The 18,138-nt window shown below is 34.3% G+C and overlaps 1 protein-coding gene across 1 annotated transcript; it reads right to left on the reverse strand.

Moving 5' to 3' along the window:
- Window positions 1-767: 767 nt before the first annotated feature.
- On the reverse strand, window positions 768-2,594 carry LOC107625605 (protein PSK SIMULATOR 1). The gene has a single exon (XM_016328287.3). The coding sequence runs from the start codon at window positions 2,410-2,412 to the stop codon at window positions 994-996; it is 1,419 nt and encodes a 472-aa protein (XP_016183773.1). The 5' UTR covers window positions 2,413-2,594; the 3' UTR covers window positions 768-993.
- Between the last annotated feature and the right edge of the window lie 15,544 nt (window positions 2,595-18,138).

Below are 18,138 nucleotides of genomic sequence, written 5' to 3' on the forward strand. Positions count from 1 at the left end.
GTTTAGGATCTAAAAAGCATCAAATGGAATAAAAATGAAATTAATTTGACAATTTTAAAGGTTTAAAAAATATGTTTCAATCAATTAAGTACAATTAGAAAAAAAATTTACAAAAGTATGTATTTTTAAGGAATAAGTACAAGTTTAGTTGATAAATTCTATTTTTTTTAATCCAAAAATTATCATAAAATATGAATTTATCACTCATTATGCAAACTTTAAGTGTAACTATAAAAAAATATATTAAAAAATATTATATAATAAAAGATCATATTTAACGACATCAATTTAAGGAAAAAAAATTAAAAAATCCATAAACAAACTGCATTTGTATCGCGGATTAAACCCGGGTTACTTGCAGTGTTTACTTTTGTTGGATATTTTATGTTTCCCATCACACTTCTTTCCTGCTATTAAATCGAGCATGAAAATCATACCAATCAAACCTTACACATCTAAGTTAAAAGAATTCATTATAGACACAATGTTCATATACAAATTAAACCATTACATATAACATAACTCATCTTATAAAAGGCAAACTATGTTACATTATATTCTCTCAATCTTTCAAGAAATGCAGATGGTAGCTAGGCAGTTATATGCTGACAATGGCTTTCAATAATTTAAATGGACCATAAGACATTAAGACCCTACTAATATTAATATCAATCATGGTTCATGACAATAATGCACTACTTGTTAAGATTAGCACTAACTTGTTACACAAAAAACAGAGGAAACATAACATTTAAAAAAAACTCATGTCTAAAGAACTGAATTCCTCTTTTATTATCATAAATAATGAAAACAATGCTTAATCTCCTAAAATAACTAAATACTCCCTACCAATTGAATAAATAATTCTTTCTAGTTCAGGAATTACTAAACTAATTCGCAAAATTCAATCTAATTTCCAAAATATCTTAGCTCCATATATCTTATAACCTAACTTAAATTACCACAAAAATAATAGAATTTAGACTCTACATTCTACAACCGTTTCTCATACAAATATATATAACTCAACCCTACTAGCACCTCCACTATGGCTGCCTCCACCTTCTCCAAGTCAGAGTAATGTAGTGTTTGCAAAAGCAACACCCTCGCCCTCACCTCAAACGGCTTCTTCTCCAAGAGCCTCTCGCTGTGCCACCGGACCGTGTCATGCGCCACCGGCAAAAGCCAATCCAAAAGCTCCTCCACCGCCTCCCGCCACCCGTCTGCCAAGGCATCACACTCCTCCATTCCGTTCTCTCCCTTTCTCCACCTTGCTTTCAGTTTCGCCCTCACCTTCACTCGCAACCTCTCTGGCAGCATCTCATACAGTGTCTCACGTGCCCCCTTTGGCGGGGCATTGAAACAACGTTCTGCAAATAATATCACATTGGCATACTTAAAAGCCAACCTGGCTCCACCAACTGTGTTTGATGGGGCCAACTTTAAAACATTACCACATTTTTCGTTGCTGATACTCTTGGCATCAAATTGTATCCTGTCAGGTTTTAAAGCACCGCTATAAAAATTTACGGGATACAATTTGTTGGTTTTAGAGAAGAGGGGACCAGATTTTGTTTTGTAATTACCACGCTGGTGATGATCGGAGAGACAAAGATTGTTCTGGTACAACACACGGTGTTCTAAGAGGCAATAAACGCTGTTGTCGAGGTTGTCCTTGTCGTTGTTCTTGTCTGAAAACAATGAAATGCATTCTCCAAAAACGGAGCATATTCTTGCATAAACAATGCACACAACCTTGGCCATGATCCCAACGGTTTTATCAAATGTTTGGTTCCACAACGAAACCTCCTTATAGTGCTGCACTTGCTTCCTCTGAAATTCAATCTTTTCTTTCAAGTAATCGACATTGGGTTTTGGAAAGTTGTTGCTGTAGTTGTAGTTGTAGTTGTTATTACAACGCTGCATCTTCTTCTCGGAGGCTTCCAACTCCGCCATGGTTTCCAAGGCTGAATGGAGGTTTCCGGTGGTGGCAACGAGCTTCTCCATCTTCCCGATAACTTTATTGGCGCTCCGTGTGGCGTAACCAAGCTTCCTGAGATCGATGACGCCAAGCTTGAGGTCGTTATAGACGAGGTCGAAGCGGGAGAGGGAAACGTCGGAGCACTTCCGGCCAAGCTGGGACACGGTGATGGCGGCAGCGTCGAGATCCTCGAGGAGCTCCGCTGCCGCGAGGTTGAGGAGGAAGCATTCCTGGTGAGACGTGAGGTACGCCACTCCCTTGGATTTAGTGGTCTGGCCGCGGAGGCGAGTGATTTCACCGTCCGAGAGGGAGTGATAGAGGCAGACAAGGCGGCACATGGTTTTGCCGATATCAAAGGCGAGAATTTCCAATGTTCTCACCTTTGATTCTGCCGGCAAGATTTTGTGTCGCCTTGACAATACCATAACCATTTCCGCAGACTGTTTGATCTCTTGCTGACAATTTGTTTTCCTATTTTTCTTGTTTTTCAGAGGTTTTTGCGGTTAACTTTGTTTTTGGTGAGGTTCTGTTTGACTTTTGACTGTTGAATAATTTTTTCTTGAAAGATTATGGGTTGTGACTTGTGATTTGTGAATGTTTGAGTTTGAGGAGATGTGTTGTGTTTGGTTGGGTTCATATATAGGGTGGTGATGTGGTGGGGTACAAGAAGGGTACATGTGGAATGTTTTGAACATTCTTCAAAAGGATCACGCGTTAATCGATATTGTAGATTTCATTAGGTAACTTAATTATTCAATTCACCCATGTGATTTGGACACATGATTATAAATTTGAGGGATGTTAAATAGTTATTAAAATTTATTATTTTTTTGTTAATATTTTAGTTATTAATTTATTTTTTTGTTTAAATAATAATTTAATAATATATTTTTAATTCATATTTTAAAATATTACGGATTAATTATTTGTCAAAAAATTAAATTTTATTAATGTTCTAACATTCCTCTATAAATAATACAAAAGATTTTCTTAACAAGTATGATAGAATATCTTAATAGATGCGAGATTTTTTATCCAATATCGTATGTTTAGTTTGAAGAGAAATAACGTAATGTTAAAATTTTTGAATCCTTTAATTTTAGAACTATTCGTATTGAATTATTATCAAAAAAGAAGTATTTAAAAGTGAAAGCATCCCTAAATTTATTAGCACAATTAAAGGATTGGTAGTTCTTAATCTTGATATATTGTTTTTAATCCGTGATCCTAATATATGATTTATTGACCTTCGTCAACCAAAATTTGTTCAATTATTGTTAGGCTTTGATAGCAATTCTTCTTATGTATAGATAATAGTTACAAGACCACTTTGGTATATTGATATATTAGGAACCAAACTTTAAAATTTTATTTATACTCACTATTAATTTTTATTAAATTCTACAAAGGCAAGTAAAATCTAATACTATCTAGTTTTATTTTTTATAAGACTTGTTTTTGGGTAGATGATCGACTTCAAGGTATAATTCGTTTTGCTCAATGTTTAAATTTGCTTTTTTTTAATTGGATGAGATATACTCGACTTCTTTAAGAACGGCGACGATGAACACCTGATATTCCAACGTTCAAGTTAAAAAGAGTATAAAATAAAAGATATAATATTTAGAGTGAATAGCGTATAGAGTTGTTGTGCCACAGGAGGTTACTCAGTGGGCCTAATATTACAGAATTGTTGAGGATGTTAGTAAGATTTTGTGGTAACTGTTCCTAAATGATATTTGATCTTATACCAAAAAAATCTGTTAAAAATGAGAAAACACATACCTTTAATTTAGCACGTTTTATTTATTTTATTCAAATTTTGATTTATAGATATAACTAGACCGAGTTATAGCTCATGGATCACAGCTCCCAAATTTTATCAGTGATATTTTTATTAAGACAGGTTGAGCTTTCGACCTATAAATCAGAATCGTAGTAATAGTAGTAACCTCAAGTTCAACTTGTTAGATTGAAAAGAAAGAAACAAGGAAAACACTGGTGGTGGAAAAGTTATATTAAAAGATTGTGAATGATCGAACACATGAAATAGATAAACAAATAAATAAGTAAACAAATAAATAAAGATGGATAAAAAATTAGAAAGTGAGAAAGTTATGTTTATCTATAAATCTGTTATGCAATGAGTGGTAGTTCCCAACTTAGTCAGTTATTATGTCGAACACTTATTTAAAAAACAATTAAATGATAAGAGTTATTCGATCAATATAATTATGTGGGATACTTTTCTGCTTAAGAACAATTTTCCATGGCATGCATATAGCATTTGATTGATGCGAACTGAAAAAATTTAAAAATGTGTATTTATTGACGAAATTGATTGTATAACTCGGGGATATAATAATCAATTGTCTTGATAATTTTTTTAACCTACAACAACTTATTCACGAATTTCTTACTCAAAGCAATTAATTATTGAATATTGAGTGAAGAATAAAGATGTTGTAACATAAATAAAATGTGTTAAAAGTAAACGCGCATAAATTATTATAAAATAGAAAAATAAAAGAGATGAGCCAATTACCTATATATCAAGTAACTATAATTGCTAAATTGATAAAAAGTTTTTTTTGGATTGATTAGTAGCCAAATTTTTGGATGGATTGATCGATTGATTTTGATATATGAAATGATAAGATACATAAATACTGTAAAGTAATTCGTGTATATAGAGTAGTAAATACCTCATAAAAAGTATTGATGTATTAAAATTTGACATAAAAGATTTATATAAGCAAATTAGATTATGCATATACATAATTTTTACCGAGATAGAAATGACTTTGTAATTTAATTTGTTGAGATCATTTGCTTTTCATTGCATTCTGTTGTTGAGCTAATAGATCAACCATCATCTGGACCTCTGGACCTCAACTTATAGCACAATGTTCATAAGTTATAACTCAGTCTAAGTTAGTAGAGGAAGAGGTGAAATTTACTCACCAGCCATGATTGAGGTCCTAAAAAAAGGAAATAACAAGTGAAAAAAAAAAGATGTGGGGTAACGTTGAAGTCGGTTCCACGGTAGGTACCAAATGTTCCTGGATAAATGACCGGCTTCAAGGTATAGTTCGTCTTGCTCAATACCAGAACTCGCTTCTTCTTGAGTTGGATGAGATATACGTCAGCTTCTTCAAGAACGACGACAGTGGACACCTACAAAGATACTCCAACGCTCAAGTTAGAAAGAGTATAAGATGAGAGATATGATATTCAGAGTGAATAGCGTACTTCTTTGCGTAGTTAAGATTTTGTTTTTATAGAGTTGTTGTGCTATAGACGATTACTTAGTAGGCCTAATATTGCCGAACTATTAGGCTGCGTTTGTTTTTGGAGACAAGACAGGACATGACACTAAGACAGAGACAATAAAACGGAGACACTAAAAATTATTTTTTGTATATTGTGTTTGGATACGATGGACAAGATACTAATGTAATGTCTTGTATTAGGTTTGGATAGACATGGACAAAACTAAGATATTATGTGAAATGACTAAAATAGTCATGTGATTCCAAATTTTTTACATCAAGTACAAATTAATTTAATAAAAAATAAGAGTACGTAGAAGTACAAAAAATTACAAGAAGAATTGGTCTATGAACCAATAAGATAAAAATGGTATTAAAGTAACATAATTAAGAATAAATAAAGTAACATAAAGTAAAAAAGTGAATTATGTCTCCATTAATACAACATGCCATAGAGAATAGAATGAACGATAAAAAGGAATAAATTAATTATCCAATCCAGTAAGAAATTCTATCAAAAAAAGAGAGCATCTGAAAGCAGAGAAAGAAGAATTACGATGTAGAGAAGAAGCTAAAATTAAAAAAAATAAGAAGAGATAATGGTAGAATAATAAAAAATATCTATGGATAGAAAAGAAAAAAATTTTGATAAAAAAAGTCCATGTCCACCTTTTCAAATTCCGTGTCCATCATTGTCCTCCGTAAAAGAGTGGACACAAAAATATAAAATAATGTCCTGGAGACAATTTATTCTGTGTCCATGTCCCTACTTTCAAACACATTTTAATCATTCGTTGTCTATGTCTCTGTGTCCTGTCTCGAAAAACAAACGCTACCTTGAAGATGTTATCCTGATTTTGTGTTAACTTCGGAATGATATTTGATCTTATACCAAAAATCCATGAAAAAGAAAAAACATGTATCTTTAATTTAGCATGTTTTATTTATTTTATTTAAATTTCAATTTATAAGTATAACTGGACCGAATTATAACTAACGGATCAAGACTCAAATTGATAAGTAATTTGTATTTATTTATTTTATTATTTAAAATAATAGTAAGACGACCAAATAAAATTTTTTAAAGTGTAATATGTAATACTAAATCAATAAACATATATATATGATTTAATTATTTAAATAAAGAGTTTAGTTAACATATGTTATAAGGACATATAATAAATTTATTATTAGTAAAATATTTTAAATGTTTTCAATTAATGAATATAAAATAAATATATTAAAAATTTAAATTTTTTTTATATTTTTAATAATATTTTTTTTTGTTTTGTAATCTTAACATGTGCCTTTAAGATACATAATAGATAACTTTTTAAGGATTAATCTCTACATACAAGTGTTTTGCGCTTACAAGCTTTACAAGCCTGAAGAGAATGAAACCCCATAAATGCGCTACTTATGTTACGTGCCTCTTTAACAGACTTTTAAATCAATCCAAATCAATTAACGCGTGAATATATAACTTCCATTTTTTAAAAGATTTCATTTTCTTTTTCGAGTTTTTTGCCAAATTTGTTCGATCTCCTTCGTGTGTTCTCTATTTGCCTTTGATCTCCTTCTATTTTTTTCGATTTTCATAGTTTCTGAAATCAAGCTTTGAAATTGTTTTGAAAATAATGGAACTTCAGAAATACACCCAAACAATTACAGAAATACACCCAAAGAATTATAGAAATACACCCAAACGGTTACAGAAATAAACCAAAGGATTACAAAAATACACCCAAAGGATTTAAGAAATACACCCAATATCAGGGGGGAGACAGTATATTTCTTCTTCAAATCTTTTAATGTTTTGCTGGTTAAGGATGAGACACATGGCAGAGACAATCTAAAAAAAAATAGAAGAACAGTAAAACAGTACATTGAATAATGTTTATTTTTTTTCTGGTGATTTTTTATGGAAATTTGTATCTTTTCTTCTTGATTTCTTCTACTCTTCGCACAATCGTAGTTTATTTCGAATGTCACTTGAATCTTGACGGTTTGCGTTTTGATTGAGGAAGAAGAGGAAGAGTGCGGCATAATGAACGTGTTGTAAGGCGCGTGTGTTGGACACTCAATTTAAAGGAGTAGTGCGCGTATTTTTTTCTTGAATTTGGACCAACTTGTATAGCTTGTAAGCCAAAAATACTTGTATGTGTAGCAAGCCTCAATTTTTAAATAAAAAATATCATTTAGATATTATATGAAAAATTAATTGTATCTACTTTTTCTTATATAACATTTTGGTATTATAAAATAAAATTTATGTATATATCTTCTTTTTCTTATAACATCTAATATGTTAAGCGAATATTTTTAAAGTTTTGGCATTCGTAAGTAAAAGAATATATAGAAGTTTAGGTGTTGAAGTGAGGGACCACCATACCAAAAATAATGAATTATATGACAACACAAAATAAGATATTTAATTTTTTTTTCTAAAAAAAAAAAAAATCATTTTTAGGTGTTTTTTAAGAGAATTGTAGAATTGTGTACACATTATAATTTATAATTGCGAAAAGTGTATACGCGTAAAATGGATTGAAAAACTGGTTTGAACTATACGGTTACATATATAGGAGAGAGTAGAATTTGTATTTTGTAGAGTACAAGTCGGTTATAATAAATAAATAAACAGTATTTTTCCCTTAGAAATAAAAAATATTCTAAGAGCCGAATTGATGATCCGACATGATTAACCGGTCTATTTTAAGATAAAAATGGTTTGATAGTAAATTAATAGAAAAAAAAAAGTTAACTAGTTAAACCGATATAATTTTTTTAGTTATATATAAATATATTATTTTATTATATTATATGTGATTTAATTTTGGTTAGATTTTAGTTGAATTTTTAAATTTTTAATTCTACTGATCTGATAGTCCATTTAATTTTTAGAATCTTGATAAAAAGTCCAACATGGATGTATTTTTTTTTCAATTAAAAATAATTCTAGTGATGAATATATAATTGCTGCTGCTGCTTTTTTAATTTGGGTCGTGGCTGCTACGGAATTCAACGTGCAACATAGGTTGAGGACAGTCATTACCTGGCTTATGACATGTGAGGTGTGACAATGAACCGGGACTTCAATTAATTAACTAATAATTAACAAGTTTTTCTTGCTTTTATGTTTCAAACTGATATCTAATAATTAACTGTAAAACGTAGCTTATCCGTATCTCACTATTAAATTCATGGAGTTCTATTTGTACACTCAAAATTTGATGGGATTTAAGAATTAGATAAGTTACTATTTCAAGTGATCATATATATAGAATTATATCTATAACTGTAGATCACGTTATTCCAAGGAATTTTAGGGAAGTATCAAACCTAATTTTCTTAGGTTTTATTAAGAAGAAATTTGTTCTACCATAGGATCTGTTCATACTCTAATCTATAACTTAGCCAAACCAAAAATAAATAAAACTTAATCAATAAATATTATTTTGATCAATTTTTATCTGATTTTATAGAGATTGAACACAACAACGTTAACCTAATCATACTTACCTGAATCAGTAACTAACTTCTATAATTTCTCCTATTTAAGTCTGTACACGGATCGGATCGGATCGGATATAGTCTAAAATTCTATCCGATCTGCACTGTATTCATTGGATCGGATCAGATACGATATCCGCATTTTTTCAGGCCAGATCCGATCCGATCCAATCCGCATACTTGCGGATCGGATCGGATCGGATATTGGGTATATCCGCATAATTAAAAAAAAAACTATTTTAAGATTCTATTTGGCTATTTTTACAAAAAAAATATTCATAAAATTCATTTTTCACCTGTTTGAGCCTATTTACTCCTAAAATATTATCAATAAAATTTTTTTCTTGAATAACAAAAAAAAAATAATAACACAAGATTTAAGTTTAATTATTCTAAGTTGAAGTTCAACATAAAAAATTAAAAACAACATATCATAAAATTCATAAAACAACACACTAAAATTCATATTACATTAGGGTTTACTTTCTTAAACTATACTATTTATATGAGACGTGCGGATATGCGGATTTGCGGATCGGACCCGCGGATATCACTGCTAAATCCCAATCCGATCCTACCATAGTGCGGATCGGATAATATCCGCAAAATTCGGATCGGATGCGGATAATTACCGTGAATATGCAGATATTATCCGATTCATGTGCAGCCCTACTCCTATTCATCTAAAAAGAATATCTCAACAACCTCCCTAACGAAAGGAAATAACAAACCCAACCATCGAAGGTAGAACTACTTCAAGTGATTATTCATGTTACATCTACACTTATAAAAATTCGAACACCCTAGTCTTTTTTGAACTCCAATCTACTAAAAACATGCCTAAAATCCTTGCTAACTTAAGCATTGGAATTCCTTGTAGGTACCATCCCCACATTCTCACAACAAACTCGGACGGCTTCATCCCTGCAGGAGAAGACGTCAGCCCTTTCACCTAAAGATGTCTGGACCTCATGTTCAGACCCAAACTACCCTGGTTCTAGGTAAGCCTCGAAACATTGGTGTGGTTGCCGGGGATCTGGTAATCAATACCATACAATGGCAGACGATATGCTGGAAGATGGACACACAGCTTCCGATTCTGAAGCCCGAGAAGAAGAGAAATATAACGATGAGCGAGCGTTAGTTATACCTCCTCGAATTAATAAAGAAAAAGGTGTTGCCAGAGACGCATATCAGTCAAACCACAAAGGACATAGAATATAATCTCATAAGTTTATCGATCTGAAGGATCCGGGCCAAGAGATTCCACAAAAATTATGGGACTTGTCTACAAACATCAATGTTAGCTAGAATGACAACAAGAATCTGAAAGAATCTTGAGAAGGGAGGTACGACGACGAAATAATTTAGAAGAAAAGCTCATGAAACAAGAATCCGACTTCATGGGTAGGAGATCCCGCATTGATCAGGAAGAAACACTTTTAAGAGGTGAAGATCCATTTATAGAGGAAATCATGCGGGGTAGAGCTGCCATAAACTTTAAAAGTCCGGATATGGACCTCTATAACGGAACAACTGACCCAAGACATCATTATTTAAACAAATTCAAAAGTCAAATATACTTGGCCGGCGCGTTAGATGCAACTTGTTGTAAAAATTTTTCGACAAAATTGACCAAGGTTGCAATGAAGTGGTTCGACAGTCTACCACCAAGATTGGTAACCTGCTTTAACGACCTGCAAAAGGCTATCTTACCCGATTTTCTATCCAAAAGGATAAGGTCAAACATGCGCCAAGCCTCTTGGGAGTAAAACAAAAAGTCGGAGAATCTCTACAAGCCTATATGAAAAGATTCAACAAGACTTGCTTCGAAATTTAGAACCTACCTACTAAAACAGTTATCTTGGGACTAGTTAATGGCCTCAAAGAATGTCCTTTCTCTTAGTCTATATCAAAGAGGCACCCGACTTGTTTGTACTATGTGCAAGAGCGAGCTGAAAAATACATCACCATGGAAGAAACTGTCTGATTAAGAGATCCTGCCTTGAGACAACACAACCGATATTAGGCTTGAGACAAAGAGAAAGAACCAAAGAAAAAAGAAGAATACAACTCAGACAAGTCTCGAAGGTATCACAATATATGACGTCGGGACGTCGTTTGGGGTCACCAATCTTGGCGAGGTTAACAACCCCACTATGGTGACATAGTTTAGATTCACCAATCTTATTGAGGTTAGCAACCCCACTATGGTGAAAATAGCCATGAACCTACCTTGGTTGGCCAAGTCAAGGATACAAATTAGACCTCTTACTCTAAAGAGATCCTAGAGTAAAATAAGCACCAAACTTATATCATATTCAACTCAACTCTATTTCATAAACAAAAGGTACATGAGTTATTTATACTAGTAGAGGAAGAAAAAACCTTCATGACTTGGACAATGTATAACTAATACATAACACAACTCTACTTGCTCCCGCGTCACTATACCCCATTACGAGTCTCCCCTGTCGACGTCTATAGAGAGATCTGTCACACAGAAAAAATTTTCCCACCCAGACCAATCAAAAACAAAAAGGTGAAAGTCGGTCAGAATACTACAAATACTGCAAAATTTACGGCCATTCCACCAATGACTGCTATGAGTTAAAGAATATGATAAAAAAATTGGCTAGAGAAAATCAGTTGGATAAGTATTTAGCATAAATATCGGATGACCAGGGCAAGAGAAAAAGAGATGAAGAAGACAGGAATCGGCGAGATCGGTCACAACCCTGAGAGACATATCCACATGATTGCTGGAGGATATGTAGGAGGAGGAATAGCAAAATCCTCTCATAAGAGATATTTTAAAGAAGTCTACCAGATCGGCAAGGAAGTTGAAACACCCAATCTTGCTTGCCATTACCTTCACAAAAGAAAATGCCCAAGGGGTAACACCTGGACATGACGACCCTGTCGTAATCATGATGATACTTGTCATGTAAACCTCCACAGAACCTTGGTAGATTAGGGAGGTTTGGATAACATCCTGTTTAAATCAACTTTTAACAAGCTGGATTTAGAAGAAAAAGAGTTGAGGACATACCTAGACATTCTCTTCGGTTCGGGAGACACACCCATCTGACCTTTGGGATTCATATCTTATACACCACCTTTGGTAAGCGTACAAAATCAAGGATCTTGAGCATAGACTACATAGTGGTCGACGTAGCATCGACTTACAATGCCCTGATAGGTAAGACAATGCTGAACAGACTTGCTGCAGTAGTCTTCACCCCTCACCTTTGCATGAAATATTTTACTTCTGAGGGAATAGCTACTATAAGAGGAGCCTAAAAACTGGCAAAAAGGTGTTACAATGAAAGCCTAGACCTATGAGAGTACATTAAAGAAAAAGAAGTCAATGCCATAAAATTTGGAGGCATCCGAGTTTGGGCAGAACTATGACCCCAACTTGGAGGAAAGGTCGAAGAAGTCCAGATTGAGAACGAGATAAGAAAAACAACAAACATAGGGGCTAACTTGGAAGAGCAACTAAAATAAGACCTTATTAAGCTCCAGCAATAAAATTTTGACTTTTTTGTCGGGAAAAGCTTTGACATGTTTGGAATTTACTCCGAATGTAATATCTTTACTATCAAAATACCATGTTTAAGTCATGATATCGCTAATGATAAAAGTATTACGAGTACCCCCTATATTACCTACTTACATATCAGTAGGAGCCTTAAAACTAAAGATGCATTATTTTTTCTTCTCTATACCGTGGGTGTTAGGATTAGGAAAAGGTGAGTGGCGGCTAAGTTAGAAATATGAGGGTGTGTGTGTTAATTAAGATTAGGGTTTTTAGAATTAGGTAAAAAGAGTAAGGGTAGAATAGGTATTTTGATAAAATTGAAGGGTAGGGTAGTAATTGAAAATCAAATATAATTATCTTTAAAAATACTATTATTTATCAACTTATAAATTATTTTCAAATAAGTACTCTAATTTAAAGTTAGAGATAAATCAATTAATTTTCTGTTAGTTTATAAAATTGAACTAAATTCTAAGTATTCGAATCAAATTATGAAAATTTTACTAATTTTAATTACCCATATCTTGATTGCAATTAAGCAAAATATCTAATTAAATAAAATAAGAATCTTAATAAACTTAAACTCATTATCATAAAAATTTAATTTAAATACCTTCAATAAAATAATTTCTATAATAAAAAACTCAATTTAATAAGCTAAAACATAACTAACTTATAATTAAAATTTTCAAAAATAAGGTGCTACACCGACCTCATGAGCCACAAGTTTATTGTATACCCAAGCTAACGACCTGTTAGAAGAGCAAGTCTGGACACTGTTAGAAACCGGATTCATAAGGGAGGTAAAATACCCGTTATGGCTTGCTAATGTGGTTCTAGTGAAAAAATAAAACAGGAAATGAAGGATGTGTGTCGACTATACCGACCTCAATAAAGCCTCAATAAAGCATGTCCCAAGAATCCTTATCCCCTTCCCAATATTGATGCTCTGGTAGATTTGGCTTTAAGTTATAAATATTTGTCTTTTATGGATGCATATTCGGGATATAACTAAATTTCGATGTACAAGCCAGATCAGGAGAAGTCCTCTTTCATTACTTCTAGGGTAAACTACTGCTATGTGGTAATGCCCTTTGGGTTAAAGAATAATGGAGCCATATATCAATGATTAATAAACAAGATATTTTTATCTCATCTCAGAAAATTGATGGAGATCTACGTGGATGATATGCTTGTAAAGACTAAAGAAGAAACCAATCTGCTGCCTGACCTTACAGAAGTGTTCAACACGATAAGGCATCATGGGATGAGATTAAATCCCATAAAGTGTACCTTTGCAAAGGAAGTCAGGAAGTTCCTAGGATTCATGCTCACCCAAAGAGGTATTGAAACCAACCCAGACAAATGCAAGGCAATCCTGGAGATGAAATGTCTGACTTGTCTGAAGAAAGTTTAGCAATTAAGTGGCAGACTGGAAGCCTTGTCTAGATTCTTAGCAGGGTCGGCCTTGAAATTCCTACCCTTATTTTCAATTCTAGAAAAGGGATATTAATTCCAGTGAAATAAAAAATGTGAATAACCTTTTCAAGACTTCAAAAATTTCTTGAGCCAACCACTTATTCTTACCTGACATGAAGAAGGAAAAGAGCTAATATTGTACCTCGCCACAAGGCCATATCCTCTGCCCTCATCCGAGAAGAGACGGAAGGGCAGTGACTTTACAAACAAAGAATTACAGGGGGTAGAATTGAACTATCAAAAAATAAGAAAATTTGTATATACCCTCGTTTTAGCCTCCAGAAGACTCCAGCCTTACCTCCAAATCCATATCATTAGATTCTGAACTAACCAACCCATGGAACATGTCTTCCAAAAGACGCATATCACAAGGCAAATGTTACAATGAACTATGAAATTGTCTGAGTTTGACGTCAAATATGAAGCTTGTAGAGCCATTAAATTGCAATATCTAGCTGAATTCTTAGCTGAATACACAGGAAAACTACAAAAAAAGTCTGCAGCCTGACATCTATATATAGACTGATCATCAAATAAAGCTGGCAGTAGAGCAGGAATCATTCTTGTGAATGAAGAAGGAACTCGGGTAGAACTTTGATTAAATTCGAGTTTTCAGCTTCTAACTACCAAGCTGAATATGAAGCCATGCTCGTTGGCTTAAGGCTAGCCAAAGAAGTCAGAGCATCAAAAGTCACAGTGTTTAGTGATTTTCAAGTGATAACCTCTCAGATAAATGGGAATTACCAAGCCAATGATACTAACATGAAGAAGTACTTAAAGAAAACACTAGAACATCTAGCAAAATTCTAAGCAGAGCTCACGCATATAACTCAGGAGCTCAATGGCCGATTGATGCCCTCTCCAAATTGAAAAGTAGCAAGCCAGGGGAAACAACAAAATTCTGATCTAAGAAACTCTCCATACACCATCAGTGGCCAAAGAAGTCGGCAAGTCGGACGCTCTAATAATATTCAATCTAAATTTGAGTTGGATGACTCCCATTATCGAATATCTCAAATTTTATATCCTCCCTAAAGAAGAAAAAGAAGCAAGAAAACTTGTGAGGGAAGCACAGAACTACACTCTAGTTCACAACGTCCTCTATAGAAGAAGAGCATCTACACTCTTACTGAAGTACATGCCGACCTCCAAGAATAAAGAGGTCTTAGAAATCCATAGTGGCATCTATAAAAATTATTTAAAAGTAAGGTCACTAGATAAAAAGGTGTTACGAGCTGGGTTTTGTTAGTTAACCTTGCAAAAGGAAGCGACCGACTTCATCAAAAAGTGCCCACCCTATCAAATACATGCCAACTTCCATGTGGCACCACCAGAAGATCTCATTAGTATCACCTTACCATGGCTTTTTGCAAAATGGGGTTTGGACTTGCTTGGGCCATTTTTTCAAGCACCCGAGTAAGTAAAATACCTCATATAGAGATTGACTACTTCATTAAGTGGATTGAGGCAGAACCTTTGGCATCCATCACGACTCCAAAAAGTCAGAAATTCATCTACAAAAAATATTGTCACTCGATTTGGAGTCCCATACCGCATCACCATAGACAATGGTATTCAGTTCACCGACTCGACCTTTAGAAGCTTGGTGGCGAGCCTTAAGATTAAACACCAATTCACATCAATAGAGCACCCTTAGGCCAATGGATAAGCAAAAGCTACGAATAAAGTCATATTGGTAGGGATCAAAAGAAGACTTCAAGATGCAAAAGGAGCATGAGCTGAGGAGCTCCCCCAAGTTCTATCGGCATATCGGACGACTCCTCATTCTACAATGGGAGAATCTCTGTTCCGAGTTGCTTATGGCGTAGAAGCTATGATTCCCATCGAAGTCAACAAAGAAACCCAAGAGTAAGATTCTACAATGAAGTGGAAAACATCCAAACTCAAAAGGAAGAACTTGACCTCCTTCCAGAAATTCGGGATCAAGCTCGAATAAGGGAGGAAGTATTGAAACAAAGGATGTCCACAAGGTACAACATGAAATCATCAGAAGAAACTTCACCACGAATGACCTCGTACTAATCAGGAATGACATCGGGGTACAAAAATCGAGCGAAGAAAAATTGGCTACAAATTGAAAAGGACCTTACAAGATCATTGAAGTCTTAGAAAAATGTTACTACAAAGTGTCCGACCTACAAGGGAACGAGCTTCCTAAGTCGTGGCACGAATGCAACATGAAGAGATACTACAGCTAGAAAGCGAACCTTGCTCCCTGTTGTACTCTTGTTTTCAACTTCATAATTTTTTTCCGAAAAGGGTTTTCCCTGAAGGAATTTTAACGAGGCATCATAGCAAGGGTTAGGAGTTAAAGACAGAAAAACTCCTAGTAGCAAATAGCATCTGTAAATCATTTTTTATTAATGATAATTCATCATTTATTCCATTTTCTATGATTGATTGTTCTACTATACGCGCCAATTTATGCTCAATAAAGCACAAAAATCATTGCCCGACCTAGATAGTTATATAAGCAGATCGTGGTTTGACCTCATTAAACTACTCATACAAAAAACAAGTTAGTAAAAGAGGCAACCCTAAAATGAATTGCAAAATTAACTTGATAAAACAAATGTAATCGACCTACCAAGATCGAAATAAGCCTAATCGAGTCTCGAGATTTGGAGAACAAATCATAATCCGACCTTATAAAAATTCATTGCAAAATGGGTGATCTAAATAAGTGTCTGACCTTCTCAAGTCGACACAGCAAAAACAAGTTATCCAACCTTATAAAACAACTCAACCAAAACAAGCTGAAAAGAGAGTCAATAAAAATAACTTGTAAAAATGTTTAACAAGTAGACTACAACTCTCGCATAGTTGAAACAACTAAAATTTATAACAATTGAGTGATGACGAAAACAATTGGTAGAGAAGATAATATCTTCAATCACTAAAATATTTGTTATCTAGAAAGAAAACAAAACTACTACTATACAAGTCAAAACTATAAACACTTATAACACTACAGAATAAGTGTGAAAAGTTTTTAAAATGTCCAAACCAGGGCAAAATATTATCTAAAAACTACGGCTATTATAAAATAAGGTGTTCAAAAGACTCACATAATGGGCTATCAAATACAAAAAGTTATGAAATAAAACTAAGAAAGAGGAGGGTCTTGTTCATCAGTAACCATGTGGGTTGCTTCGTCAACTCAGATGGAAGAGGAATGGAAAGTTTTGGCAATTGGAATGGAGGAGTCCATAAGAGTTTCATCAACTCGGGCACCAGAGGTCTTCAAGTCTTCGGAAGGGATAGACTCGGCCTCAGGAAGAACAATCTTCCCATCAATCACTACTTTGTCGGGATTAATAGAAGAGAGGTCGACCTTGGGCACAAGAACCTGGAACTGAGCTTTCAGACTTTCAGCCATCTAATCCATTCCCAAGGCAACTGATTCCTCCAACCCATCATATTCTTCCCTCAACTTAGACAGCTCTTCCTTTAAATCTAGCTTCTTCCAAAAAATATGGGTATAACTCTCCTCAGCCTTTTCCTATAAGCCATCGGCCATAGCACAAGCCGCCTCAGACTGCTTCACCCTCTTATGAAGTTTTGAAAGGTCGGAAGTAAGAACCCGTTTCTTAACCTCTAATTTCGACTTGTCCTCCCGAAGAGAAATGAATTCAGCATGAAGGTTGGTCAACTCTCTCTGATAGGGACGAGAAGAGTTTTTGCCAACTACTTTAAGAGGGATGAACACACTCCCACAGTCTGAATACCTCCCCGGGTGAATGTTGTTAAATTTAGAAAAAGAAGTTTTTCATTTTCGAGAACCCAGGTCGAAGAAGGGAGGCATGGGAGGAATAGTTTGAGGCGGAGGCTCCGTGTTCAACGGTGGAGGAGAAGGAAGGACAATTCTAGCCGATTGAGAAGATGATCAATCCGACTTGGAAGGCGAAGAAGTTTCACCCGACTTACCAGCCTTTTTCAACTGGATGGCCCGAGCAGCTGCATTCTTCTTCGCTTGTCAAACTCTCTGCAAGGCATCCGAATCGTTGGTCATCCTTTCTACAAAAGAAAAAAAATAAGAAAAGAGACTCATGTTACATAAGTCAGACACATATAAAAGAAGTGTTTGTAAATGAAAAGTTAGCAACCTAGTTCGGTACGAACATAGCTCGACTTGCCTGTCGAAAATTTCTTGGTGTCAAGATGAGGAGCTTGGCCCCAACACTCCTGAAATAGGGTCACTATACACTCTTCTACCTCGTTCAGATTTTCGAGGTTGTATTTAACAATGTTGGAGGCCTCCTTCCAGTACAAACTAAAGATAGGTTCATCTCTCTCATTAAAGAAAAAAGGTCGGACACCCTCAATAG

This window comes from Arachis ipaensis, chromosome B2 (assembly GCF_059453495.1).
Source record: "Arachis ipaensis isolate K30076 ecotype BB chromosome B2, ASM5945349v1, whole genome shotgun sequence".
In the NCBI taxonomy this organism is placed as follows: domain Eukaryota; kingdom Viridiplantae; phylum Streptophyta; class Magnoliopsida; order Fabales; family Fabaceae; genus Arachis; species Arachis ipaensis.

Excerpts from the sequence above, each read along its gene's own strand:
- LOC107625605 (XM_016328287.3), bottom strand. The coding sequence starts at position 2,412 with ATGGTTATGGTATTGTCAAGGCGACACAAAATCTTGCCGGCAGAATCA.